The sequence below is a fragment of the Acinonyx jubatus genome, chromosome C1 (genome assembly GCF_027475565.1).
Source record: "Acinonyx jubatus isolate Ajub_Pintada_27869175 chromosome C1, VMU_Ajub_asm_v1.0, whole genome shotgun sequence".
Taxonomy (NCBI): Eukaryota; Metazoa; Chordata; class Mammalia; order Carnivora; family Felidae; genus Acinonyx; species Acinonyx jubatus.
In genome coordinates, this window is record NC_069381.1 from 200201124 (window position 1) to 200228860 (window position 27737).

A 27737-nucleotide genomic window follows, 5' to 3' on the forward strand; every position below is an offset into this window, starting at 1 on the left:
GCCGACGCGGTCCTAGTCGAATCCCCTGCGCGGCGCTCCGATCCTCCTCCGTCCGGCGCAGGGTCCCAGCGCTCCGCGCAGGAGCCTCGACCACGGCCGCCGCTGTCCGACGTGTCACTGCGAGGTCCCCGCCCCCGGGGTGGGGTCTCGGGCTCCAGCTACCGGAGACGGAGGAGAAGGGGGAGGTTAAAGGGGAAGGACCCCCGGAAGTGCCCCCTCCTCAGTGCCGGTGAGGGAAACGCCGGAGGCGGAGTCCCCTGCCTCCCCCGGCGTGGTTGGTGCGTCCCTGGTGACGTCAGAAGCAGCCCGCCCCTGCCTGGATGGTGCGCCCTGAGTGACGTCAGGAGCAGAGGCCGGAGCTGTCCATCAGCACCAAAGGCCGCGGGCGGGCTCAGGGCATGGGGCCGCGGCTCTGGGGCAGCCCAAGCCCCTGCTCCTGCTCCTTTCCCTTCCCCAGACCCAGCCTGAGTCCCCAGACTCCGCGGCACTGGAGTGCCAGCCGGTGTTGGAGGCGGAGCAGCGACGCCGCCGCACAGAGAACGGTCCCTCCGGCCCAGCAGCCCCCTTCCCGGCTCGGCGGACTTTTCCCGGACCCCAGTCAGCTGGGGCCTCTGGCGCTCTGCAACCCCGGACCCTCCGGCCCCTGCACAGCCTCTTTCGCTCAGAAGCTCAGGTCGCCTCCTGCCCAGGTAGATCTTGGACAATCCCAGATTTGGCCGCCCACAGAGGAGTCTCCTGGCTGCCTCTTTCTTATGGGCAGCACACTGTCCTCCTCTTCCCCCAACCAGGGTCCCTTTTAACTTCTACATCTCAGCCTCCTTTAGCCAGGCACTTTTGTTTCCCTTTGTCTTTTGCTCCACTTCAGAGATGCTTCCAGGGCTGGGCATCACTCCTTTGTCCACTGGTGTCCTTGCCTAGTTCTCCCATTCCCATTCTTGCCCCCATCCTGGTGGAGACCCAGCACTCCTCCTTGACCCCAACTTACTCTTTGTCAGGCTGACCTGGGAGGTTGACTCCCTTCCATTCCCAGCACTATGCCAGGCACTGTGGCGACACTGCGGTTCCAGCTGCTGCCCCCCGAGCCAGATGATGCCTTCTGGGGTGCACCCTGTGAGCAGCCCCTGGAGCGCAGGTACCAGGCACTGCCAGCCCTCGTCTGCATCATGTGCTGTCTGTTCGGAGTCGTCTACTGCTTCTTCGGTGAGACCCCTACCTCATCCTTCACCTGGGCTCCCCACTGTTTCCCAAATTATTTTTTAGGCGCCTCAAATCTTCTCTAGAACATCATCACCACTACCACCATCACCACCACCACCATGAATAACTATCTTTCTTTTCTCTTTCTTTCATCCCACACATGTTCATGGATCATCTAGACTCTAGGTCCTAAAAAACACAGGCTTTTAAATTCAGCATGCTTGAATTTGAAACTGGCTCTGCACATTACTAATTGTGATACCTTGGCGCATTAACCTGTCTGAGCCTCAGTTTTCCCATCTAAACTGTGCGAACGATGATAAATTGTCTCATAGAGGGTTGTTGGGAAAATAGTAGATGCTCAATAAATAATAGCTATTATGGTGAAGATGGGTTTGGGTCACTGTGCTAGGTAGGCACAGAAAAGCATTTAGCAGGGTGGTTGAACATGGTCCCTTACCACATGGCATATTGTCTGATAGGGGAGAGACTTCTGGAACATTCACACCTGTAATACATGTTAGAGTGGGCTAGATGGTAGTCACATACATGGAGATAGCTATAGTAACCAGGCCTGCTATAAACAGTTGTTTAGGATGGGTACTGCACAAGGGAGTTCAATTGAATAGGCAACTGGGAGCTGAAATCCAGCCCATGGTCCATTTGCCAAACTCTAGGCCTTGGCACAAGGCTGCTTTACCTAGAGGAAGACATGACTTTTTCTAATTTGCACAAAGGTACCAGATGGGCTAGTGGAATAAGTGCCTGGTGACTACTGCAAGAGTTACAGAATTTCAGAGAGGGGCGTGAGCTCCATGGGCTGGGGGCCCAAGGGAAGCCTCTAGGAGGATCATTATAGGCAATTGGAAGAAGTACAAAGGAAGCATGGAGATCTGGGTTCCAGGCTGGGCAGAGGTGCCCTGAGACTAGTGTTCTGCAGCATTTATACCTCCCCCTAGAATGGCTGTGTAGTAGGTAAGGATGGGAGCCAGATGGTGCCTCCTCTTCCACCCCCAAACTCTAAGCTGAACAACTGCAGAATGAGCAAGAGGAAGTGCCCTTCTAAGGGTTTAGGACACATTCTGGGTCTCTAAGGAGTCTGTCACCTCATGCTCTCCACTACCCATACCCACTCTCTCTGCAGTTGCTCAAGCAGCCTGACATTCTCTCCCCTGGGCTTCTCTGCCACTTTACCCACCTTGGATGCCCTCATTCCCAGGCTCTTGGACTCTGAGCCCTTGTGTATGACCTACTCCTCTATCTGACCCCAGAACCTCTTGGATTCTGATGCTTCCCTCATTCCTAAAACTGAATCTCCTCTTTTTTAAATTTATTTTTGAGAGAGAGAGAGAGAGACAGAGAGAGAGAGAGAGAGAGAGAGAGAGAGAGAGAGAGAGAGAGAGAAAATATGCACAAGAGCAGGGAAGAGGTGCAGAGGGAGAGAGAGGATCCCACGCAGGCTCCATGCTCAGCACAGAGCCCAACATGGGGCTCAATCTCACGATCTCGAGATCACAGCCTGAGCCAAAATCAAGAGTTGGATGCTTAACTGACTGAGCCACCCAGGCACCTCCTGAATCTCTTTATGAACTTTCCCTTTGGCGTACCCTGACCCCTTGACCTCCATCTCTGACTTCCATCTTCCCAACTGTTCAGTATCTACAGGTCCCTCACTCTTCCAGTTACCCTTAATGGGTATAACTTCCATTTTTCTGAAACTCCATGACCACCAGTTCCCCTTATAATCCTCTTGAACACTCTATGACCCTAGTGACCCCCAGCCGCCTCCAGTTATCTCATTACCTTCCATCCCTCTGTCTCCCTCTGTTACTCCTGACACTTTGGTCCCTATGATGCCATTGTCTGCCTACCCTCATGATCTCCCATTTCTCTGGCTTCAATATTACCCTCTCTCAGAAACCCTTTAACACTCTCAACAATTCCATGTCTGTTAATTCCCCTGCTTGCAATGACCTCATCTTCTGGAACCCCTCCCCAATAACCCTGCTTTTCTATTCTCTTTGTAATTTTCTACTAATGTTGTATCTCTGAAGCCCTGTTACCCCTTAAAGACATTATCTTTCTGAACCTGTGTGACCGTCATCTCTCAAGTTCTTTCTGACTTCTAAATACCTCGTATCTCTGAACAATCCCTCCTAAGGCCCCAGTGATTCTATTTCTGATCGCCTGTGACCCCAAATGACCTCTCTCTCTCACCCCTATGATTCCAAAGACCCTAATGACCCTATCACTGATTCACTCTTGACTCCAATGGTTTATCTGACCCTCAAAGACCCAACACTCATCTCAGTAACTCTTATCTCTCTGCTTTCCCAGTGAGTCCCAATGACCTATCTCTCTGACCTCCTTGGACCCCAATGGTCCCATCACTGATGCCCTCAGAACTCCAGTGGCCCCCAAGATTCTGAACTTAGTGACCTGCTCCTGGTTCCTCTGTGATTCTCATGTCCATAACCCCTCTGATCCCCTTTCTGGAGCCTGGTGACCTCATTTTGGCCCCTCACTAGCCCTTGTTCCCCTCCAGGTTACCGCTGCTTCAAGGCAGTACTCTTCCTCACTGGGTTGCTGTTTGGCTCGGTGGTCATCTTCCTGCTGTGCTACCGAGAGCGGGTGCTGGAGACACAGCTGAGTGCCGGGGCAAGTGCGGGCATCGCACTGGGCATCGGGCTGCTCTGCGGGCTGGTGGCCATGCTGGTGCGCAGTGTGGGCCTCTTCCTGGTGGGGCTGCTGTTGGGTCTGCTGCTCGCTGCTGCCGCCCTGCTGGGCTCCGCTCCCTACTACCAGCCAGGCTCTGTGTGGGGCCCACTGGGGCTGCTGCTGGGGGGCGGCCTACTCTGCGCTCTGCTCACACTGCGTTGGCCGCGACCACTCACCACCCTGGCCACCGCCGTGACAGGTGCTGCGCTCATCGCCACTGCCGCTGACTACTTTGCTGAGCTGCTGCTGCTGGGGCGCTACGCGGTGGAGCGACTGCGTGCTGCCCCAGTACCCCCCCTCTGCTGGCGGAGCTGGGCCCTGCTGGCACTTTGGCCCCTGCTCAGCCTGATGGGCGTTCTGGTGCAGTGGCGGGTGACGGCCGAGGGGGACTCCCACACGGAAGGTGAGAGGGTCCAGGCCAGGGTGGGTGAGAGAGAAATGAGTGGCCAAGGACGGGTGGGAGGACTGAGCAAATGGGGCATGGGGGAAGGAGCAGTACACACTAGTAGCCAAAGGCCTCAATAGGGTTAGAGAGCTGACTGGCTCAGGGTCTGGAAAGACAGGACCTCAGCCCCACTATTCATTCTGCAACAAGGTATGGGGCAGTGGCTCTGTGGCAAGCCCGTTTCAGGCACAGGGGATCCAACAGAAAAGGACCCTGCGCTCATGGGGTTGCATTCAGGTGGAGGCAGACAGACAACAGAATGCATACAAACTAGATAATTCCAGCTCCGGAGTGATACGAAAAGAATATGCAGGGCAATGTAAACAAGTGACCTACAGAGGCTGTTACGGATACAGGGGTCAAGGAAGGCCGCTAGGAAGAGGTGACATTTGAGTAGAGTGCTCAAGGATAAGAGGCCATGTGCAAAGAGCTAGAAAAAGAGGGAACAGCAAGGGCAGGTCCCCAGAAAGAAAGATCTTGGCTTGTTGAGGAAGTGGGCTGTAGTGTGGTGGGTGAGGCATACCGACTGTGCGGGCCCTGTGGGCCATGATTAGGACTCTGGATTTTACCAGGAGGGCAATGTGATGCTATTGCAGGTTTAAAGCAGGGGGTGGATAGAATCTCATTTAGCGTTTGGGATGCTCATTCTGATTGCTGAGTGTAAGAAACATTGTGGGGGGGGGGGGGGCAAGCATGGAAGGCCCAACCAGTGAGAAGGAGGCTGTAGTTGTCCAATTGAGAGATGATGATGGCTGGTTTAGGTGAGTCACCTGGGGCTCAGGATTGGGAAAGGGATAATAGCTGGAGAGGGAGTACTTAGAAGTCTAGGAATCTTCCATATGACCTTTGGAAGAAAAGAACAACTGCAGGAAGTCCCATTTGGGGCGTGGGAGATGGGGAAAGGAAGGGGGAGCAGGAGGTTATGGACAAAGGGAATCTGGACGCCTGGAGCCCTGAGGTAGGAAGGATCAGGGAGGCTTGGAGGACACGAGGCGTGTGAGCCTGTGAGACCCTTCTCTGCCCACCCCTGCACAGTGGTCATCAGCCGGCAGCGACGACGCGTGCAGCTGATGCGGATTCGGCAGCAGGAAGAGCGCAAGGAGAAGCGGAGGAAGAAGAGACCCCCTCGAGCGCCCCCCAGAGGCCCCCGGGCTCCTCCAAGACCCGGGCCTCCTGACCCGGCCTATCGGCGCAGGCCCGTGCCCATCAAACGCTTCAATGGAGATGTCCTCTCCCCGGTGAGCAACCTGGGCCCCTCCAGCCTGAATGGGGGGAGAAGGGAGTACTGTAGACTCTGTCCAACGGAACTTGGCCTTCCCCAGAGGCCGATCTCGATCTAGAAGGGCTAGCATTTGTCTGACTATTGTAACCCCTGCACAAGGAGACTGACGGGTCCAGCTCTAGGACTGGGGGAAAGGTGTCCTGAGTAGGAATTTTAATGAGGTATAGTATGGGTAGGGTCTCAGGCTATGGACTATGGGTGTGGTGAGGCCCTGGGCCTGTGGCACTCTGGGGTGAGTCTGAGGCTGTGGCGTGCAAGGAGAGGATGTCCCTGGAGGTGGCTTCCGGGGCAGGATTTCCACGCTTACACCCGTGTTTACTTTCCCACAGAGCTACATCCAGAGCTTCCGGGACCGGCAGACGGGGAGCTCGCTGAGCTCCTTCATGGCCTCGCCCACAGACGCGGACTATGAGTATGGGTCTCGGGGGCCACTGACGGCCTGCTCAGGGCCCCCCGTGCGGGTATAGCAGTACTGCTGCTCCTGCCCACCTAGACTCTGCGGTCACCAGCTCTGCCAGCTTGGGGAGGTCTGCTGGGCCGCTACCCAGCCTGCCTGGCCCTGTGGCCTCTGGCTGTCCCTCTCCCCACCCTGAAGAGGGCTGGCCCGGCTACTGGAAGAGAGAACCTGTCTCAGGCTGGGCCTGGCCTAAGGGGAAAGCCTCCTCCCGAGCTCCAGAGGGGCTCTTGAGGGATGCGGGGTGTGAGCCCCATTGGGGTGTGCTCAGGGTTGTGAGTGTGCCGCCTGTGTGTGTGTGTATATGTGTGTATGGAGGCGTGGGCTTGAGGGGACACTGGGACCCTTGCCTTAGATTTCTGATTGGTGGGGCTTCTCCAAGGTTGGCCCTGCCTCCACCCCCACTGCTGGGGTCCCACAGGCCACTCTCCTGCATGTCTAAGTGGAGGATGTCTGCCTTCCTCCCCCACTGCTCCACCTCCCAACCAGACTCATCTAAGGCTTCTTGTCCTTGTCCCTGGGGCAAATGGCAGCACCCCTAGCCCTGGTCCCCTGTCTTCTACAAAGCCACCAGCCTGAGGGCAGTGGCAGGGGAGGGGGGTGGGGGGTGCTGCTCTGGGCTGGGTTAGGGAAAGGGGCTGGGGGAGGGGGCTTAAATGCACGGTGCATGTCTGGTGTCTGTCATGCCACCCTGGACACCTCATGCTTCTGTCTCCCCTCACCCCACCCTGTTTTACATATTTTATAAATGTGCCAAACTGTGTGGCTTCTGCCAGGAGTGGTGGTGGTCTTCAGTGGCTGGCACTTTCACGGGCCAAATGGGAAGCCCCGCAGCCCTTGGTGTCCTGTGTCACTTACTACACAGAGGCTCCAGGCAAGTTCTGCCCTCCTACATCACACAGAGAGCCAGGGAAAAGGACTGTACCACTTTATTGTCCCCAACACCTGTGGTTCCCTTGCCTCCCCACCCCTGCCCAGGGTACGGGCACACGCCTTCCAAGCTGTCCGAGGGCACCTGCCTGGCCTGGTTCGGTCCTCCTAGCTACCTGCAGAGGAATGACTCGGCGTGGGGCTGGGGAGAGAGTGGGTACCACCGTCCTCTCCCCTGGCAGAGCCTGGGCACCCGCACAGGAAGAGCTGGCTCCTCACCCTCTGCCCCACCCTTTCTGGACCTCTGTCAGGGATGTCTATGAGGGCAGGAAAATGGGAGTCAGCCCCCAGTTAGGGGTAGGAAATGCAGGAATTCAGGTGGAGGGGCATCTCTGTGGAAGAGGAAGGAAATGGGACCAGAGGAGCCCTCTTCTCAGCCCGATGTGGAGCTGGCTGAGATGGGCAGAAGCCAGCTGGGCAGAGAGCAGGAGGGGGATGAGGGACAGGTAGGCACAGATCAGGGGCTAGTAGGTAGGAAGGAGAGGAATTAGGGTCCAAATGGGGCATTCAAGAGAGACAGACACAGTCCAGAGGCAGGAGAGAGTGAGAAGCCTGGACAGGAAAGGGCATAGAAAGGTGGAAACGGCTGACCTGAACCAGACGGTTCCAGTAGAGAACACAGGGCTCCCTCCTCTGCTCAGCCCTCAGCCCCTCCCCCACTCCCCACCTCCACACACCCCAGAACCAGTTGGCCATCCCAAGTCCTGGAAAACCTCTGGTAGGCGTGTCTCAGCCCACCAGCTCCCAGGCGACCCCTCCTGTCTGGCCAGCCAGCCTGCCCCTCTGACCTCTGCCCAGTCAGCTCCACTCACCCTCTACCAGCAACCGTGTGTGGGCGCTGTCCTGGCCGGCCTGGCAGCAGTAGGTGCCCTGGTCCTCAGGTCTCACGTCATGGATGACCAGGCTGTGGGTGGGGCCGTGGCTGCGCAGCTCATACTTGTCTCCCGGGCACAGCTCGACCCCCTCCCGCAACCAGCACACGTGGCCCCCCGAACGGGACACAGTCACCTCCAGCACCGCCCTGCGGCCGACCAGAACCGTCTTCTCTCGAGGGGGGCGGCGGCACATCTGGAGAGGCAGTGCTGGGGGTGAGGACAAGGGCTTAAGTTAATAGGGACACGCAGGGCCCCCAGGAGGAGAGACGCATCTTCCCCCTCCCTGCAGCCTCCACTTCTCTTAGATATCTAAGGCACCAGCCCGATCCTCTGTACCCTTAACCCAAAGTCTCCTCCTCCCCAGGAAACGCACTGCCCTCTGTGACCCGCCCCAGAAGAGTCCCTCGAGGAAGGGAGGTGGGGAGGCAGTGTTCCCAGGACCAGCCGCCAGCCTGCCAGTCCCGAGGGGAGATGATGCCCTCTCCCAACCGTCCCTCCCCAGTTGCTTACCCTCCACCTCCAGCTGAGCCACGGACTGGGCGGGTCCCGCCTGGAAGCGGACCTCACCGGCGTCCTCCGGGCGCAGCTCGCTCAGCACCAGAACATGTTTCCTCCCTGGGGGTGAGAGAGGCGCTAGCGAGGCCGGAGCAGCCAAGGGGAGGGTTCGGGGATGAAGGTGGGCCGGAGTAGGTCCCCGGGTCGGTTTGGACACGGCCAATGTGCGCTGGGGGCGGGACTGAGGGGAAAGAGGAGTGGTCCAGGACCAGTGGCTCAGAGCTGGGGACCGGGGAAATACCGGGAGAAGGTTCCTTGGGCTGTGGGGCGGGGCTCACTCGAGCCAGAGGCGGGGCTTATCCTAGTAGGGCGGGGTTTGCCTGAGCCGGGGGCGGGGCAGCAGGGGGCCAGAATAGGAAGAAAGTCCGCCAGACCTTCCTGTCGGATGCGGACGCGGCCTCCGGGTCTCAGCGGCCGGCCTCCGAGCTCCCAGCTCCCGGTGGTCTCCACCTCCGACACGGTGCACTCGAACGTGGCGCCGTCGCCTTCGTGGGCGCGCACCGCCCGGAGCTCGGAGAGCACTGACACCGTGCGCTCTGGGGCGGAGCCGGGGGCGTGAGGCGGGGGCGGGGCTGAGGGGGCGGTGCCCGCTCACGTCCACACTCCGCCCTATTCCCGGGAGGCACCGGAGTCTGTCCGGGGCTAGTCGGGTCCGCAGTCCCCGCGCCCGCAGCATTGCCCAGTCCGGGCAGCGCCCGGTACCCACCGCGCACTGCCAGGCGGACGGGCCCGGCGCGAGCCGTCCCCACTGCACAGCTGTAGGTCCCGGCGTCCAAGGGGCCGCAGCGCCGCAGCTGGAGAAGGCGACGCGTGCCGAGGGCCTGGAGCCTGAGCCGAGGGCTGGGGGTGAGCGGGCGCCCGTCCTAGGGGCGAGATTTGCAGAGGGTCGGGGAGAATTCGGTTGGACACAGGCAGCCTCGGCCTTGGGAGAGGGCGGCGCCGTCTGTTGAAGTCCAGAGGTTTCGAGGAGCATTTATGCCTCTCTGTCCCCCCAGGCTGGGATCTGGCTGTCCTGAACCTTTGCGGCCTCCCCGGGAGCCTCACTGGGAAGGTGTCATCCTTGGGGATGTTAGGACTGAAAAGGGGCGCCGTGGGCACTGGAAGCCAAAAGTCGTGTACCGATCACTCTGGACGTGAGCATGGATTCTAGAATAAGGCAAATCTGGATTCAAATATGGCTCTACCCCTTTTGTCTGCCGCTGGGCGATATCACCCCACTGAGTTTCAGGCTCCTTAGAGATAACACGGAGATAGCAAAACCTACTCTATAGGGCTGTTGTAAGGATTAGAGGGTTTAATGTAAAGTAAATCTGAGCACAGTGCCAGACACATCTGTTCAGGGAGTATTAGTTGTTTCCATTTGGGCCATTATCATTATGTCCTTATGACGTCAAGGTGGGATGGGTTCTGACCTTCTCCCAGGTGACATCAGCCAAGGCCTGGGAAAGCTCGCACTCCAATGTAGCTGTGTCTCCCTCGGTCACCTCTAGGTCCTGCGGCCCCCTCACAATGGTCACTGGGGCCTCTGGGAGGGGGAGAAGGAAGACACACTTGGGCACAGGGGTCAGTGGTGGACACATTTGGGAAAGGTGGTGGGTGGAGGCCACTCGTCAGAGGGGGATGTGCCGGGACACAAGTGGTCCAAGTGGGATGCTAGTCAGTGGAGGACACAACAGGGCCACAGGGGTCAATGGGACAGGAGTGGCCAGCTGGGGGTATCACACTTTAAGTTGGCCAGTGGGGGACATGCTGGAATTAGAGGGGCATGGGGGCGGGAACCAAAGCAGGGACGCCAGTGGAGTCACCTATAGGCAGGCATGGTCAGTGGGGACCACACTTTACTGGAATGGACAGGTGATACTGGCCAGTGGGAGACATGATGTGTTCAGAGGAGCAATGGGGGGAACTCCAGAGCACGTGTTGTCAGTGGGGAATATGGGGCGTAGAAAAAATGGGCATCCCTGAACCAGAGTTGCTAGTAGAGTCATCCTTAGGCAGTTAGTGGGTCACTGGGACTTGAGTGGTCAGAAGGGCACACGCAGGCAGGCAGCAGGGGCCATGGCAGGCAGGTGTGGTCAGTGGGGCCACACTCAGAGTGGTCAGTGGGGCCCTGGTCAGGCAGCAGACAAGAGGGACCACACCGGCACAGGCACACTCACAGTGGCATGGTCAGTGGTTCACAGGGACCAGAAGGTCAGTGGAGTCACGCTGGATCAGCTCAGTCAGAGGAGCCACACTCAAGCAGGGCGGTCTCGGGGGCCACCCAAGGCCAAAGAGTCAGGAGAGGCACACTCCGACAGGCAGGGTCAGTGCAGGAGGCCACACAGGGAGGGGGATCGGTGGAATCACACTCAGGGCAGTCAGCAGGCAAGCAGCGGGCCCAGAATCCACACCTCTCACAGTGAGTCTGGCTGCGCAGCGCAGGGAATCCGCCGTGAAGGTGATGCAGCCCGAGTCAGCCAGGCCCAGGCCGCTGAGTACCAGACGGTGACTGTGGCTCTCTGCATGCATGTGGCACTTGGGCCCCGGCTGCAGCCGGACTCCACCTCGGGCCCACTCCCCGGTCACACCCTCCTGGGACAGCTCCAGCTGGAAGGTGGCACTGCCCCCCTCAGTGACGGTCACATCCTCCAGAGGCCGCAGCACCCTTAGCTGCCTCGCTGGTGGGGGGAGATGGGGAGAGAGGGAGGATGAGGGCTCCAGCTCTGGGCAGGGGTTTTGAGGGTTCACACAGCTCTTGGCCCCACTTGTACCATCCCTAACACCCAATCTGAGCCCCTGTGGAAGGAAGCCCAGAACCAGGGTCAGGGAGAAAGGAGCACAGGAGGCCAACTGGGCGGGGTGGGGAGGGGCTTAGGAGAGGGCACACGTGAAGGAGATGAGTTGTGGCTAGAGGGTCGAGGAGTCTGGGTGAGGGGTGCTGTGACACTGGGAGGAGCACAGGAATCGGAGTCAGACAAGCTGGGATTAGGCCCTAGCTCTGCCACATGGTTTGTGTGCTCTGTGACCTTTGGCAAACTGCTCGACCTCTCTGGGCTTTAGTTTCTCCAACCGTACAAGGTGAACAGCATTGAGACATGGGTTTATTGCGATTAAATGAATGAAATAAATTAGAAGAGACTACATATCAGCAACAGCAACCGTTTACCAAGCTCTGTGTGGGCATTTTTCATGTCATCTCAGCTATTGTTCCTGAAGACCCTTGAAGTACGGATCAGCCCCATTCTTGAGAAAACTTGGCTCAGAGAGAGTAAGTAACTTGCATGAGGTCTCGCAGTTAATAGAAAGCTCTGGCTTGGGGCAGATGGGGGAGTTGCTATTTGCCAAATGGGCCCGTGGACCCTGGGGCAGGTGACTGAGGGATAAACACGGCACGTGTTTCTGGAGTATAATATTTACGTTTACAGCAAAGCCAACTGGGACACATGAAATGGAATGCAAAATCCACACGGACTTCTAGGGTAAATAGAAAACACTAGAAAATGAAAAGTTTTGCTTTGGGCAGGCTGCTTCAGGTCACACTTCTGGAGGCCAGCCAGGGCTGACTTGCCTCAGTGGCGAGGGGCACTTTGGTGGGGGGTCTGAGGGGCCCTGGGGCAGCCAGGAAAGGCTGCGCCACGGGGCAGTGTGATGGGTTAGGAGAAGACAGGGCACTCACGCCTCACGCTGAGCCTGGCCAGGGTGCGATCGTGGTGGCTCTCACAGCCGTAGGTGCCCTGGTCAGCCAGGACGACACCGTGGATGAAAAGGCGGTAGACGTGGCCGTCCTGGGCCGTGGATACGCGCGAGTCATGGGGCAAGGGCTCCCCACCTCGCACCCAGCGCACGGCACCTGCTGCGCCCACTCGACCTGTCTCTACTTCGAGGCACACGTCCTGGCCTTCCTCTGCCCGCACATCCTGCAGCCGCCGCAGGAACAGCAGCTCCGTTTCTGGGGAGGAAGGGGGAGGGGGTCATGGAGCTTGGTGGGGCCTGGAGGCTGATGACCCCCTGCTCACCGGCCCGTCCCTGGGCAGAGGCGCAAGGCTGCCAGGGCCAGGGCTGAGAGAACAGGCCCAGGAGACAAGACCACTGCAGCCCCATCAGGACCAAACCTCGAACGTGGAGCCGGGCACTTGTGGCTGTGCCCCCTGCTCGGGCAGTCACGGTCCCCGCATCCTCCAGCTGACAGCGTCGCACCGTCAGCGTGCGGCTGGAACCATTCTGGGCCATCTCTAACTGGGGCCCCGGAGTGACAACGGCCCCGTTGCGGAGCCAGGTGACATCGGCATCTGGCGGCGAGACTTCACACCGGAATGTGGCGTCGTCACCCTCATGGACGGTGAGTGGCATCAGCTCTGAGACCAGCTTTGCCAGTGGTGGTTCTGGGGAGATGGGGTCAGGCAGTGAGGTGGGCTGTGTCTTTCCCTCTCCCTCCTTTCCATCCTCTCCTGGGTGCAGGTCCTCGTCTCTCAGTTATCTGAAAGATCGTTGCTGAGGACCACGGGGGGTATCTCAGAGGACAAGATGCCAGCTCCCTGCCGCTCCTAGCTACCTCCTTTCAATCCCAGCCTGGCTCCCTACTTCTCTGACTCCCTATTAGGTAATTTACCATGGACCCTATTTATCTCATTTAACGGTCACAACAGCCCTACAAGACAAGCACCACCCCCTGCCCCGCCCTTCAGAGCCAGGGCCCAGAGAGGTGGAGCCACTTGCCAGAGTCTCGCACTACTGACAAGTGGAACCCAGATTGGAACCTGGGTGGGTTGACCCCAAAGCCCCTGCTTTTAACCACTGGGTTATGGCTCCTCCTATACAGAGGGTTCCCGAAGCCTCATCCAAGTACTAGTTGTGCATGCACTGGTTAGAGCCCAAGGCAGCAAGGAGGGGGTCGGGGGATGAAGGAGTCCCAGAAGGGTGCAGGGGTGTGGTCTTTGGGGTGACAGGGCCCACAGGGAGTGAGGGGTGCACTGTTACCTTCCACGCGGACGAGGAAGATGCGGCTGTCCTGGGGCGTGTCGCACAGGTACTCCCCAGCGTCCCAGCTCCGTGCCTCCCGCACCCGCAGCACCTGCCTTGCCCCGGCCTGCTCCAGCTGCACCCGCCCCTGGCTCGACAGTCGCTCCCCGTCCTTGTACCAGCGCACAGGGCCCCCGGGCCCGGAGAGGCGCACCACCAGCTCTAGGTCCCCGCCTGGGGTGCTGCGAACCCTTGTCTGGGCTGCCTCGGGGGCCACCACCCGCACGGGGGGCTCTGTGGGGTCAGAGCTGGGAGTCACTGGATGGGGAGAGGCCCGAGGGCTGTGGGGAGGGCAAGATACTGAGAGAGGTGAGTGAGGGATGGACAAGGCATGCTAGAGAGGCAGGGAAACTCATACGGGCTTGGGGGTGCAACGCTCTCAGGCTTTCTGCCCAGGCCGTACTCACCAGCCACTTGGACGGTGAAGCTGAGGCTGGGGGCCCCCGGGGCTGTCCCGGACTGGCAGGTGTACAGACCTGCATGGGCCAGGTCTGCGGCCCGGATACAGAGGATACGGCGGGGGCCCTCAGCATGGAGCTCCAGGCCCTCACCCTCCTGCACCGGCCTCCCATTGTGAGTCCAGAAGACCAGGGCACTAGCCCGGGACAGTTCACAGCTCAGCATCACCGGCTCCCCAGGGGCCACACAGAGTGGGGCAGGGGCTGCCTCTGGAGCAAGGAACTGGACTGGGGGCTCTGGACAGAGAGAGGAACATGTCAGCTCCGGCTGACTGCCCCCACCCGCACCCGGGCTGGCAGGAAGCACCCACCGGCCAGGCTGACATTGAAGGTGACAGCTTCATCACGAGTCTCGCACACATACTCCCCGGCGTCCTCGGGCTGGGCGTGGGGCAGGGTCAGGGTGCGAGCGGGCCCCTCAGCTCCCAGCTGCAGTGTGTCCGATGCTTCCACCTCCAGCCCATCTTTGTACCAGCGCACCTGGGACCCGGCAGGGGCCACCTCGCAGCGCAGCTCCACGCGCCCTGGAGCCCTGAACTGCAGGTCCAGGGAGCGAGCTGCCGGGTGCACGATCCTCTCTGGTGGGGCTGGTGGACAGACAGAGGGAAAGGTGCTCAGGCTCAGCCAGCAGGCTCCCACCCACTCACACTGGCTTCTCAGCACTCTCTCTTTCCAGAGCCGTTCTTGGGACTTGTGTGGCTACCATCTGGGGGTACCTACTGTGTGCCCGGTGCTGTGCTAAGCACACGGCAGCTCTTTTCACAGCTACTCCTGACCCTCCCGAGGACGGCACCGATGTTGGTTTCACTTTACAGATGAGGACTCGAAGCCTCTTTAGAGGAAAGTGATTTGTCTGAGGGCCCATGAATAGACAGAGGTAGACACAGACCGATGTGACCCCAATGCACGCCCCACCCTACCATGCCCCCACTCCATATCCCCTTTCCCCACTTTGCTTCTGACGTACTTATCATCGCCTACTGGTTGTCTGTGTATCCTCACTAGAACTCGAGCTCCACAAAGACTGGAGGTGTTCTCTTATTGGCTTGCTACTCTATCCCTCAGCATCCAGAACAGTGCCGAGCACATAGTAGTTGCTCAATAAATATTTGATGAATGAATGAATGAATGAATGCTCCTAACTGCTGGGCTCTCTCTAGTCACTGTCATGGCCTGATCTGGGCAAGCCAGGGCTCTCTGATAGCTGAGAATGAGGAGTCTGGGGGAGGGGCAGGCTGTGTGGGGCAGGTGGGGGTCCCCTAAGAAGCAGGAAGTGAGAAGGTTGGGTGTCTGTCCCTCGGCCTCCTGCCTCTCTAGCTCCCCACGATGCCCAGAGACTGCCCACCTGTGATGGTGACAGTGAAGAAGGCTGAGTCATCTCCGGCGTCACACACGAACTCGCCCCCCTGCTCGGGCTGCGCCGCAGGCAGAACCAGGCGGCGGCGTGGCCCGTCGCTCTCCAGCACCAGGGCCTCGCTCTCCTCCACCTCCAGCCCATCCTTGTACCAGCGCACAGGGGCGTCCTCCCGAGACAGCTCACACATTAGCACCACACACTCCAAGCTCACGGCGATCAAGGTCACCTCATCTCGGGGGTATATGATGCGCACTGGGGGCTCTGCAGAGTGGGGCAATCACAGGCTGTCACAAACTCAATCGCCAGCCGCCCTGGCAACACGGAGTTCCTGTTGCTCGCAACAACAAGAGTGATAAGGATAATAATAACAAGGAATAACAGGTCCACGATCTACCCTCCGAAAACCCTGGGGCCAGAGATGTGAATCCAGAATGCTTCAGATCCCAGGAAAAAAAGGTGCATTCATTATATATCACATACCTGCCTCTCTTAGCCCCCACTGGAGCACCTCCCCCCACGCCCCGTCCCCTGCCGCAACCAACCACACTAACATTTCGGCAGTGTGACATATACATATACTCACTCTAAACAAGATACTTAAAGAGCAGAAATAGTTTCACAGGTTTTACTGAAATGACTCTGAAGACCAAACTTAGAAAAAGACTTTTGGTTTGGAGAGGTTTTTTGGATTTCAGAATTGTGAACAAGAGATCGTAGATCCGTAACAGCGAATACTTCTGTATGATTTCCTAAGGTTCCAGGAACAGTCCTAAGCACTTTACACATTGAACTCTCACAGCAATCCTAAGGGTAGGTATCATTTTATCCCTGTTTTCCAGATGAAGAAATCGAGGCAAAGAGTGATTTAACCAATCTCTTTAAGGTCACAGCTGGGTCCACGTACTCGAGGGCTGGAGGAAGAGCCACCATCTGTTAAAGGGAGGCTCAGACTCTGTGAGCAGTGCTGGGATCGAAAGCCGAAGCTTGCAGAACTCAGTAATGATTTTTGCATCTGTGTCTAAGAGTTGCCAGCACCTGTCTGAGTTCCCCAGGGATGCTAAACGCTGATTCTGGGAGTTCATCTCCAACTGCTCCAAAGGGGTCATTCCTCCACAGGAAAGGACCTCCTATGTCAACACTGGAGGTGACTGGTGCACTGAGTCTGAGCCTGCCCATGCTCCCATGCGCCCTGAACATCTCCCAGAATCTTCTAGCTTCCACGACATTTTAGAGCCCCTTTACCATGCGGCCCCCTTGTGGCTAAGCTCAGGAACTGCTCGCTTCCCGGAAACACTTTTTTGCAGAGGTGCGCATGGGCAGACGTGCTCACCAGCACACAAGTCCTCTGCCTCCACAACCCACCTCCCTAACAGGGCTTGTTCTAAGATTCCAAGGGACGCAGGCTGGTTCTCGGGGGTCCAGCAAGGCTGGTAGATTGCAAGGTGCAGCTGCCTGGGGAGCCAAGGAGGTGAAGGGAGCAGTGGGGTGAGGACAAGGTGCCATGACAGGATTGGGGTGTCCGCACAGCTGCGGGACCTCAGCTTGGCATCAGACTTGTTTATCCCTGGCCCAAAGCCGGGCTGGCTCTGTGTGAACTTCCGGGCCGCTTGTGTGAACTTCCCGGTGAGCAATCTGGTGTTTTGTGGGGAGGCCAGGTGTGAGCTGAAATGTGTGTCTGCCATTGTGTCTGGCCAGGGCATGGGGCTGAAGAGCTTGAAGGGGTCACTACAGGACAAAACATGCACAGAGAGGCCTCTTTGGCTTTGTGGCTTGGGTGTTCCAGGCTGCACTCTCGCGGGTTGGGGGTGGGGGCACCCAGGCAGCTCAGCCTGGATCGAGGCATCACTGCTGGGGCAGAGCAGAGGGCAGGGCGACAAGACAGTGCCAGTGCAGCCAGTGCAGCCAGCGCGGTTCTTCTGTGCCACCGAGCTGTCAGGCCCTGCGAGCGCCATCCCCCCCCCCCCCCCCCCCGAGCTGCACATCCACACCAGGTCTGGCGCTGAGGCCTGCGGCCCCACACTTTCCAGCACCGAACCACCATGACTTTCACAGTCGTCTTGTGCTTTTCCAGCTTTGAACATTCTCCCATCTACCTTCGGCCCAAACCTCGGCCCCTGCCCCCAAGTATCTGCCTTGAAGGCACTCCCTGCCTGCCGACAAGGTTAGCAGCCCCCCAGCCTTGAGCTCCCTCTGTACCCCTGTCACAACACTAGACAGTCCACCTTCTGAGACCCTCTAAAGTGTCTGGCTTTCCTCCCAGGCTGCGTGCTCCCGGAGGGAAGTGAGCTTGTCTGTCTGCTTGCCACCGGGTGTCCAGAGTCCAGCCCAGGGGCGTGGCGGCTTTCTCCGCAGCCCTCTCTGACTCTCCTGTTCTCTCTCCAGCCCTCTGCTCCTTCACATCACTTGTCACGACGTGTCAACTGTGCATTTATTTGTGCATTTATTGGTTTAACACAGGGGTCGCAAACTCAAATGCCCACAGGGGCCAGGTAGGTGGTCAGGTGAGTGGCGGAAGGGGTCTGGGGAGAGGCAAAGAGGAATGGCAGAGGGGGGAGGGCAGAGGAATGTGGGCCCCATATTATGGGGGCAGCTGCTACTCAGCACCAGCTGTTCGTCGCCATGGGGGGAATCGGGACCAGAGCCGCCGGGTCTTCGGCTTTTTCAAGAGGACGCATAACTCCGGATTGTTATTTGAACTGTCCTGACTTTGGTAAGACTCTGCAGGCCAAACAAAACACATCTGTGGGCTGCATGGGGCCCTACGGACTGCCCGTTTGCGACCCCTGGTTAACAGCTGCCTCCCCAGCTAGACTGCAGCTCTGAGAGCAGAGATGGTGCATGTCTCACACACCAGTTACCTGCAGCACCCGGCCCGGGGTCTGGTGGCACGTGGGAGGCACCCAGTAAATGAGCCAGGGGAGCACAGCTCTTCCTGGCCCTGGTGCTGGGGAGGAGCCTGCTTCCTTGAATAGGGGCCCTGGGGTCTTCCGGGCAGGGAGCCTCGGTACATGCACCCGCAGCCCCACCTCCCTCCTCCCCAGTGTGCCGACTAGGGGGTAGGTGGCCAGCTCCCCCGAGGGCTCAGGACTGTCCTCTGGTGACCCTGGGCGGCTGGGGTGAACCCACACCTGTGACAGTGACGGTGAAGGAGGCCGACTCGTCATCGATTTCACACAAGTACTCGCCAGAGTCCTCCAGCTGGACGGCAGGCAACACGAGGCGGCGGACGGTGTCCTCCTTCTGCAAGAGCAATGCGGGGCTCTCCACCACCTCTTCACCGTCCTTGGTCCAGCGCACCTCGGCCCACGGCCGGCACAGCTCACAGGTCAGCACCACACGCTCCAAGCGCACGGCCGCCACATACACCTTGCCACTGGGGTACACGATCCACGAGGAGACATCTGCGGGACAGGGACAGTCATAGCTGGGACCGAGGCGCCCGGCTGCCCTCCCTGAGCCACGCCTGTTCCCTCCTCCTGCAAGTGGGCCACGTGTTGACGAAGAGAGCCTTCCCACCTTCCCACTTACATAGAACTCCCAGTGCTCATCACAACAAAAAAAAAAAAAAAGAAAAAAGAAAAAGAAAAAAAAGAAGAGAATCTGCCTTTGGATTAGGTCTCCTAGCTGCTGGGACAGCCACCCCCATCTGGAGACACAACCACAGTCACCAAAGCACGTCACAGGCACAGTGGCCCCATCGGGACCACGGTGTCAGCCTTGGCTGTAGAAATGGTCTACGCTCTCTGGGTTGGGGCAGGGACCGTATGTAAGATGGGGCTGGGGAGAGGTGGGTTAGGTGCCCAGATGGAGCCAGGGTCTCCCATAGACTTTTGAGGTCTTCTGACCCCTCTAGGGTAGGGGCTTACCTGCCCTACACCCTGCCCCGCAGGAAAGCTCTGCCATTCCTAGAGGTTCTCCTTCTCCAGAGAACGGAAAGGGGCAGAGGTGCCCTGTGACTCGTGGAGCCCTGGCCAGCGTTTAGGACAACGTAGTTTTGGTGGGTGACCGAATCGTAGGATGCAGACCGAGGAGGGGCACGCAATCAGCTTGCGGGGAGGGAAGAGGGCCTGGGGAAGAGTGGCCCGGAGGGGATCGTGTGACAGCTGCTAGGCGGTGCCACACGGTCCTGCCTGTCTCCCCACCTGTGATGGTGACGGTGAAGTAGGCACGCTCATCTCCAGCGACGCACTGAAACTCGCCCCCGTCGGGGGGCTGGGCGGCAGGCAGCACCAGCCGGTGGTGGGGCCCCTCCTTCTCCAGCACCACAAAGTCACTCTCCTCCACCTCCTGCCCATCCTTGTACCAGCGCACGGGTGCATCCTCTCGGTCCACCTCACAGGCCAGCATGACACACTCAGAGGTTATGGCATGCACAAACACGTGCTCCTGGGGGTCCAGGATATGCACCGGGGGGTCTGGTGGGAAGCAGACAAAACGAGGTCACGCAGACAGGAGACTCACAGGAGACAGTTTCCTCCCCAGGGGACACTAGGAGGGTTAAGGCCGTGCTGTGCAGGGTGGTCTGGAGCAATGACGTGGGGTACTGAGGGCATGGCAGGTGAGGCAACGCAAACCATGTGGCACCTTTGTGTTCTGGGCGTCCCCACGAGACGTGGGGGTGGCTGGGCGGGGACATGGGGGAGGGGGAGGCACAGATGACAGCCTTTGCCTAGGCTGAGAGGAGGTCATTATCATGGGCCACACTGGGCCACGCTTGCTGCTGTTTTTGCAAGGGATCCCCTGGAGCACCGGCCCTAGGATGGGCAGGAAGGGGGAATGACTTAGGTGCCACAGTGAGACAGCTGCTCGCTACAGGTAGTGAGTTCCCTGTCACTGGGTGCGTGTACAGCAGTTAGAGGGCCTCCTTGCAGTGGGGTTGAGACAGGATGTCCACTCGAAGCGAAAAGATGAGGTGAATCAGTGGTTCCCAAGCTGCCTTCCCGGAGTGATCCCCAGGCTCTACCCTGGATAGTCTGGAGCTGGAGAGCTGGGGGGCCTGGACGTATGCATTTACAACAACCTTCCCAGGTGGTTCTGAAGCAGCCAGAACATGGCCTGAGAACCACTGGACCCCTGCACTTAAAGCTTCCCTTTGACCGTGGCTACCTGAGATAGTAGGATAAGCACAGACCTGGGTGTGAACCCAGCTATGGTGTTTGCTGGCTGTGTGATAATGGGCAAATCACATAACCTCTCTGAGCCTGTTTCTTCATCTGTGTTGTAGAGATCTACTGCTTCTCATCCAGATGTGAAGATTACGTGAAACCCTATGTATTTGAAACATTTGGTATTATGTTGGGTTCATGGCAGGGACCCAGTACATGTTAGCACGTGCCTCTCCTTCCCTTAATTGAATTTCGTTTCCCCACCCTCATTACCTAGCCAGGGGTATGTGGAGGGCAAGTATGCTGGAGGGTGTTGGTGCACGGGAAGATTAGGAAGCAAGTACAGAGTAATTTGAAAACGTGTCTGCTGGCCCTCTTGGCTCTCCCTGGAAGGGACCCCCAAGCAGGCAGACCAGGGGGCAGGGCCTGCATGGCCCCTGGGAATCAGCCTCAGCTGCAGGAGCCCAGACCACCATAGTTGCTGACCTCGGACGGTGACACTGAAGAAGGCTGAGACGCCTTCTGTTCTGCACTCAAACTCGCCGCTGTCTCGGACTTCGGCGGCCGGCAGGATCAGGCGGTGTTTGCGCCCATCTATCTTCACCACCAGAGACTCGCCCTCCTCTACCTCCTGCCCGTCCTTGTACCAGCGCGCTGGGAAGTCCACCCGGGAGAGCTCACAGGTCAGCACCACCCGCTCCGAGGTCGTGAAGGTCAACGACTCCTTGTCCTGGGGGCTCAGGATGTGCACCGGGCTCTCTGTGTGGGGAGAAGCGTGGGCACAGGCAGCACCCTTGTCATGCTCCACCTGGGATCAACACCCCTCGCTGGTGCAGGCCGGAGTACATCAGGCCAGACAACCGCTGGCTCAACGCGTTTGTTGGAATTAAAAAGAAAATCGCTGGGCTCACACGCCAATTCTCAAGGGCAATGTTTGAGCGTACAGAATTGCTAGGGAGTCTACTGAAAATGCAAACTCTTAGGCCCCACACAGGCATGCAAGGGCCAGGGGATCTGCATTATCAACCAGCCCTCCAGGCAGTTCTGATGTCAGGGGTCCCAGGCTGCATTTTGAAAATGCCACTCTGGTTGTTGGTTCTTACTCTGCCCTCCTCCTAGGATGCCAGCAGCTGACCACCTGCCTGGCCCTGTGCTCGGTCACCGAGGAATTCCCTGATTGGCCGGACAAACTCCAGCAATGGTGAGATGGCAAATGCCACATGTCCCCTGTACTTTCAGATGCCCACCAAGAACCGTCCTCCTCAGGGACCCCTCATCCCCTTCCTTCCTGGTTTCCACAGGTGGCACAGTGTGATTCTGGCACCAGACTGCCTGGCTTCATAACCCAGCACTACCACTCATTAGCTCGGTGACTCTGGGCAAATCACTTAACCCCTCTGTGACTCAGTGTCTCCATGTGTAAAATGGACTCACCAAAGAATCTATCTTGTAGGGCTGTCGAGAGAACCGTGTTAATTAACGCACGTGAAATGATTAGGATTGTGCCTAACACCACAAGAAGTTGCTCTGATAATGTTATTGGTTACATGATAAGGCAGGAAGCAGTCAGGGACTAGGGCCCAGGGGCCATGCCTCTAAGATAGCAAATGTGATAGAATTCTATAAGCCACAAAGAGAATTTGGCTACGATGCTGAAGATAACGTACGTTGTACGTAGGTGGAAATTGGCCTTCTGGACCGCTGAGCCCTCCGTCTGAACCCACCAAGGACTTCTGTGTCCACCCAGGTCCCCACCAGCACCAACCTTGGATGGTGAGGGCGGCCGAGTCCTGCACACCGGGGCAGCTGAAGCCAACGAGTGCCCCGTTGTGCTGGTGCCTGACAGCCTGCAGGAGGAGTCTGTGCTGTGGGCCTTTCTGCTCTATCCGGTATCGCAAGGCCCCGGGCTCCACCTGGCCCTCTGGCTCATTACTCTCGAGCTCTTCCCCATTAAGGAACCAGGTGCCCTGGATGATGGTGGAAAGATCCAGGGAGAAGACCGCATCTTCCCCGTCGTATACCTGTACGTCCTCCAGACCTGCCACCAGGCGGGCTGTGGGCACTGAGATGGGGACAGAGTGCCGCCATCAGAACCAGAGGGCTGGCAGAGGACAAGAGTTGGCAGGCCGAAGGCATATAACACGACGGGGACCGAAGGCTGGGGAAGGGAGGAGAGAGGATGGGGAGGTGTGACTGGGGTACGGCCGCGGACAGGCTGGGTCCGGAAGGACTGACTCACCGAGGTGAGCAGACCCATGGAACACAACGTGGGGACTGCGGCCGTGCTCGCTGACTGTGCAGACGCGGAAGCGGTAGTCGCCCTCGGAGGGCACGCAGTCCCCTGGGACCTCCACGGCTCCGGCTTTCTCGATGCTGAAGCACTGGATCCAGTCTTCCGAGCCCACCTCCTGCCGCTCCAGCCGGTAGATGAAGGGGGTCTCAGGAGCCGGCTCGGGGGGCTTCCAGGTCAGCAGGACTGTGTTCTTATGGCCCTTGAACATCTCTGCCAATACCGGGGGTCCCGGGGGGCTGTGCTTGACGCCTGAGACAGAGGCAGGGTTTGCATTCCAGCCCTGCTCCAGCCTCCCACAGCCCTCCCAACTTGAGTCTGCTTTGCCAACCCAGGCTCTGGCATCTGGTCACCCTCCTGCCCTGGCCCTCCTGTCCGGCCCTCGAAGAGTCAGTCTGCCCACGGGCCTTCCTGCCCTCACATTTGACTCTGAGCAGAGTGGTGGTACGGGAGTTGCCCAGGCTAAAGGTGACCTCGCCGGCATCTTCTCGGGTGACCCCTGGAAGGACCAGGGCATGCATGTGGCCGGAGCTGCTCTGGCAGATGGTCGGCAGGTCCTCCCCATCACGGCTCCAGCGCCCCTGGACCCCAGCTTCCTGTGTCTCCACCAGCAGCACCGCATTCTCTCCCTCCAGGACGTCGAGCTTCCGGGGCAGCCGCTTCAGGATGGGCCCTGAGAAAAGGACGGGAATCCCCCAGCCTGGGGCCTGGGCATCCGCCTGCCTCAGCCTCGGCCTCCTCCCACTGGCCAGCCCACCTTTGACCGTCACATTGGCCACCGTGCGCACCCGGCCCCGCATCTCGCACAGGTAGACACCGTCGTCGTCTGCCTTCAGCCTGTGGATGATGAGGCGCCGGACGGCGCCCTCCTCGATCTGCTCGTACTTGCGGCAGGGCAGCAGCCGCTGGTCCTCACGGAACCAGGCCGTGGGAATGCGGGAGTTGGGCACTTTACACTCCAGCACGGCAATGCCATGCTCCCGGCCCTCCACATCCTGCAGGGGCCTGGTGAAGCGCAGACGGGGCTCTGTGGGGAGGGGAGAGATAGAAGGCTCTGGAGAGGGCGAGACCAGGGGAAGGGCTCCGTGCATTACCAACTGCCTATACCCGCGTCAGCTCCTGCCATCTTCCTCCCAGGCCAGCAGGTATTCCAGGATCACAGAAAACCCAACAGGAGAGACGTCAGGTGGCCTGGATTCTCATCTGACCCTGACACTCCGGCCACATCACCCTGAGCAAGGCCGTTTCAGTGATCCTGGGCCTCAGTTTTCTGACTGTCAAGCGGGGAAAGGGATGGAAGGGTTTGGACCACAACGGTGATTTTCCAGCTGTTCCCTGGGGTCCCTCAGAGGCACTACACAAATTCTGCAAGGGGCTGAGCTGAATTTCATTTTTAAAGAACTTTAGTCGTTTTCACCTGGCTAGAGCTAGAGCATATAATGCTGAGTGAAATAAGTCAGTCAAAGAAAAATACTATATGACCTCACTCATGTGTGAAATTTAAGAGACAAAGCAAATGCGTGAAAGAAAAAATAAAAAAAGAGGGAGACAAATCAAGAAACAGACTCTTATATGACCTCACTCATATGTGAAATTTAAGAGACAAAGCAAATGCGTGAAAGAAAAAATAAAAAAAAAAGGGAGACAAATCAAGAAACAGACTCCTATATGACCTCACTCATATGTGAAATTTAAGAGACAAAGCAAATGCGTGAAAGAAAAAATAAAAAAAGAGGGAGACAAATCAAGAAACAGACTCTTAACTATAGGGAACAAACTGATGGTTAGCAGAGGGGAGGTGGGGGGGGAATAGGGGATGGGGATTAAAGGGGCACAATAATCATGATGAAAAAAATAAAATGATTTTTAAAAAGTGCAATTAAAATTTAAAGAAACAGGGGCGGCTGGGTGGCTCGGCAGGTTGAGTGTCTGACTCTTGACTTTGGCTCTGGTCATGGTCTCACAGTTCGTGAGTTTGAGCCCCGGGTCAGGCTCTGTGCTGACAGTGTGAAGCCTGCTTGGGATTGTCTCTCTTCCTCCTCCCCTCCTGGCACGAGTGCATGCGCTCTCTCTCAAAATAAAGAAATAAATAAAACTTAAAAAAAAATTTTAAAGTAGTCATTTTCAGGGGGGGCAGGTGGCTCAGTGTGTTAAGCATCCGACTTCGGCTCAGGTCATGACCTCGCGGTTCTTGAGTTCAAGGTCCACATCAGGCTCTGTGCTGACAGCTCAGAGCCTGGAGCCTGCTTCAGATTGTGTCTCCCTCCTCTCTGCCCCTCCCCATTCGTACTCTGTCTGTCTGTCTCTCTCAAAAATAAACGCTAAAAAAATAAAATAAAATAAATTGTCGTTGTCAAAACTGCATTTTACAAAAAGAAAGCATGATGATGGAAATGGCCAGCGGGTTATCAGGCCGCTGGAGAAGCGTGTATGTCCTGTGCCTCTGCGAAGCTCTGCCTTCCCACTGGGCTTTTCTTTCCTGATGGTGTTAGTGCAGTTTTGCGAGTTTGTGCACATCAGACCTCACCACAGAAGCACAGGTGCCACATGCTGCCCTCGCGCCAGGCAGAGCTCAGGAAATGTGCCCACTTTTCTTCCTCTGAGGGGACAAGCTGAGGAATAGCTAGTGAAGGTATAACCCCTGGAGTTGCAGGGAACTCCTATTCTGGAGAGCTTCACCTTCCAGTGGGAGTTTGGGATGTTTTTTTCCTCTGAGTTTTCTGTTTATGAGCAATGTATCTAATGTTATTAGATATTGCTGGTGACTCAACTTTGAAATGGAAATCTCTTCTCCTTCACCTTCTTCTTCTTTCAAACCTGGAGAGCAGTTTCATAAAAGTGCATTTTTTTTTTCCTCCCTCAAGTCTACCTTTGGTGTGAATCAGGAGTTTCTCAATGTGTCGCTTGCAGCCAGACTTTCCCCCCAGGACTCACAGATTAGACCCAGTTGTGAATGCAGCCTCCTCTTACCCTTGTTCTCATGGATAGTTATGAATCTGGACCCGGAAATGTACACCCATAAAATGTTCCTTATATCAGTCTCCACAAGGGATTTCCATTGAGGGAAGGGGAGTGAAACAAAAAGGCTGAAATCCCCTGGACTAGAAGTGCTCTCTCTTGGTTCGTACATCAATCACTCCTTAAAGCGGTTTATCAAAGGCTGGTTTTCCACCCTCTGCCTCAGAATCACTTACGAAGTTTGCTAAGAAGTTCCTGGGTACCCTGGAGACCTACTAAATACGAATCCCTGGGGGGTGGGAGGCGGGCAGGAAACGGTATGCTATTAGTCCGTCTCCCCTCCCCCTACCGGCTCCCGGGCAGCGCTGGAGGCCCCTCCCCAGGGCCCGGGCAGCCCCAGGGGTGCCGCAGTACCTTTGACATGCAGCTGCACCGCGCTGAGAGTCTGGCCCGCCGAGTTGCGCGCTGCGCACACGTAGAGCCCGCGGTCCTTGGCCTGGCAGTAGAGCACCTTGAGCACGAAGCCGCCGTCGCGGTCGCGGTACATGAGGCGGCGGCGGTCGGAGAGCAGCGGGCGGCCCTCCCAGTGCCATTCGATCTCGGGCTCTGGCTTGCCCATCACGTAGCAGCGGAACTTGGCGTGCTTGCCTTCGTTCACCCAGAAGGTCTTGGGCGCGCACTTGAGCGGCTCCACCACGGGCTTGGGAGCCTCATCGGGGTCCTCGGGCGGGCTCTCGGGGGGCTGATGCACCTGCAGCAGCGCGCCGGCCTGCGCGTGGCCGTGCGCGTTGCGGGCGTGGCACACGTAGACGCCCGAGTCCGGCAGCCGCGCCGCCAAGATGCGCAGCGCTAGGCTCACGCCGGGGCCGCCCTCGGCACTGCCGGGCTCGAGCACGAAGTGGCCGCTGTCCCACACTTCGTCCAGGGCCATCCCGTCCTTCTCCCAGTAGAGCGCGGGCGCCGGGAGGCCCCCCACCTGGCACGTCAGCACCACCTGCTCCCCCCGCAACACCCACTGGGACCGGGGCCCCGCCAGGAACACCGGGGCGCCCTCCCCCGCCCCGGGAGGAGGCAGCGGGCGCTCGGCGGGCTGGGGCTCGGGCTCAGGGGCCAGCGGCTCCAGCACGGTGACGGCGGCCGCCGCGTAGGCCTCTCCGGCCGCGTTGCGGGCGCGGCACACGTAGACCCCTGCGTCGGTGGGCAGCGCGCCGCTCAGCAGCAGGCCGTGCTCGGCGCCGTCCACCGGGAAGCTGAGGCGCTCGGAGGCCGCCAGCTGCTGGCCGCCCTTCTCCCACACGACAGTGGGCGGCGGCTCCCCCAGGACCACGCACTTGAGCTCGGCCTCGGCGCCACTTACCACCCGCACGGGCCGCGGGAAGCGCAGGAAGCACGGGGGGCTCCCCTGATCCCCCGAGCCCGCCTTCATCGTGGCGGCCGGCCCGCAGCGGCGCGGGGGGGGGAAGGGCGGGCGCGCGGAGGCCGGGGGCGGCGGCGGGAGCCTGCGAGGCGAGGCGCGGCGCGTCTGGGGCCGGGGGCGGCGGGGACCCGCGGGGCTCTCCCCCGGCCGCCCGCTCCCGGCTCGCCTCCTTACCCTCGGCCCGGAGCTGCGGCTCTGCGGCGGCGGCGATTCCCGGGCCCCGAGTCGAGAGCTCGAGGGGCAGTCCTTCCTGTTTGCCTTTGCAGCGAGGGGCCCCGCAGCCTCCCCTGCCCGCGGCCTGGCTTCCTGCTCCGGAGAGCCTCTCTTCCCAGCCCCCTCCCACAGCCTGGGCCTCTTTCCCCTCCTCCCTCCCACCTCCAGCCGCCAGGTCCCCAACCGCCCGCCAGGCTTGGGCCTGAGTGGCAGAGGCGCCTGCAGCTGCCAATCCCAAAAATATTCTCTGATGACACAGCTGGAGGACAAGAGCCCAGACTGGCTCCTCCAGGCTAAGTTTAGAGCAGGCGGGACCACCTGCCCCCGGCCCTAGCCCCAGTTCTAGCCCCGACCTCAGCCCTTCCCCCCCCCATGACCCGCCCAGCAGCTGCTTGGTTGAAAGCCACCGCCCCCCCTCGCCCAAGATCTGAGGGGCTGGCGCATTCTGTCTCCCCGACGACGAGTAACACTGTGAGGAGCTG

The 27737-nt window shown here is 58.7% G+C and overlaps 2 protein-coding genes across 9 annotated transcripts; one reads left to right on the forward strand and one right to left on the reverse strand.

Annotated features, from left to right (window-relative positions):
• Nucleotides 1–22: 22 nt before the first annotated feature.
• Nucleotides 23–27418, reverse strand: OBSL1 (obscurin like cytoskeletal adaptor 1). Of its 6 annotated transcripts, none has more exons than XM_027049722.2 (21): nucleotides 26040–27417; nucleotides 23425–23694; nucleotides 23089–23340; nucleotides 22617–22919; nucleotides 22143–22439; nucleotides 20864–21136; nucleotides 19415–19687; nucleotides 18401–18673; nucleotides 15261–15533; nucleotides 14227–14502; nucleotides 13865–14152; nucleotides 13416–13691; nucleotides 12551–12820; nucleotides 12115–12387; nucleotides 10850–11116; nucleotides 9869–9981; nucleotides 9163–9319; nucleotides 8831–8992; nucleotides 8412–8516; nucleotides 7839–8108; nucleotides 23–158 (listed from the first exon to the last, which is right to left on the reverse strand). In XM_027049722.2, exons 1-21 carry the CDS (start codon nucleotides 27049–27051, stop codon nucleotides 115–117), a joined length of 5727 nt encoding a protein of 1908 aa, XP_026905523.1. In that variant the 5' UTR covers nucleotides 27052–27417; the 3' UTR covers nucleotides 23–114. The 6 variants fall into 6 exon arrangements, with proteins under 6 accessions (XP_026905523.1, XP_053071817.1, XP_026905518.1 ...); XM_027049717.2 differs by lacking the exon at nucleotides 23–158 and adding an exon at nucleotides 7008–7138 and having other exon boundaries at nucleotides 26040–27418; XM_027049727.2 differs by lacking the exon at nucleotides 23–158 and adding an exon at nucleotides 7008–7142.
• Nucleotides 391–6909, forward strand: TMEM198 (transmembrane protein 198). 3 transcript variants are annotated; one of them, XM_015066622.3, is made up of 5 exons: nucleotides 391–689; nucleotides 1031–1200; nucleotides 3743–4318; nucleotides 5396–5598; nucleotides 5972–6678. In XM_015066622.3, the coding sequence occupies exons 2-5, from the start codon at nucleotides 1035–1037 to the stop codon at nucleotides 6107–6109; spliced, it is 1083 nt and encodes a 360-aa protein (XP_014922108.2). In that variant the 5' UTR covers nucleotides 391–689; nucleotides 1031–1034; the 3' UTR covers nucleotides 6110–6678. The 3 variants fall into 3 exon arrangements, with proteins under 3 accessions (XP_014922108.2, XP_014922106.2, XP_053071818.1); XM_015066620.3 differs by having other exon boundaries at nucleotides 996–1200; nucleotides 5972–6677; XM_053215843.1 differs by lacking the exon at nucleotides 391–689 and having other exon boundaries at nucleotides 706–1200; nucleotides 5972–6909.
• Nucleotides 27419–27737: the final 319 nt, after the last annotated feature.

Excerpts from the sequence above, each read along its gene's own strand:
- TMEM198 (XM_015066622.3), top strand. The coding sequence starts at position 1,035 with ATGCCAGGCACTGTGGCGACACTGCGGTTCCAGCTGCTGCCCCCCGAG. Across the intron at positions 1,201-3,742 it reads AGTCGTCTACTGCTTCTTCG|GTTACCGCTGCTTCAAGGCA; the intron begins GTGAGACCCCTA and ends GTTCCCCTCCAG. Across the intron at positions 5,599-5,971 it reads ATGGAGATGTCCTCTCCCCG|AGCTACATCCAGAGCTTCCG; the intron begins GTGAGCAACCTG and ends ACTTTCCCACAG.
- OBSL1 (XM_027049717.2), bottom strand. The coding sequence starts at position 27,051 with ATGAAGGCGGGCTCGGGGGATCAGGGGAGCCCCCCGTGCTTCCTGCGC. Across the intron at positions 13,692-13,864 it reads CTTCACCGTCCAAGTGGCTG|AGCCCCCCGTGCGGGTGGTG; the intron begins GTGAGTACGGCC and ends CTGACCCCACAG. Across the intron at positions 8,993-9,162 it reads CGTCCGCCTGGCAGTGCGCG|AGCGCACGGTGTCAGTGCTC; the intron begins GTGGGTACCGGG and ends GCTCCGCCCCAG.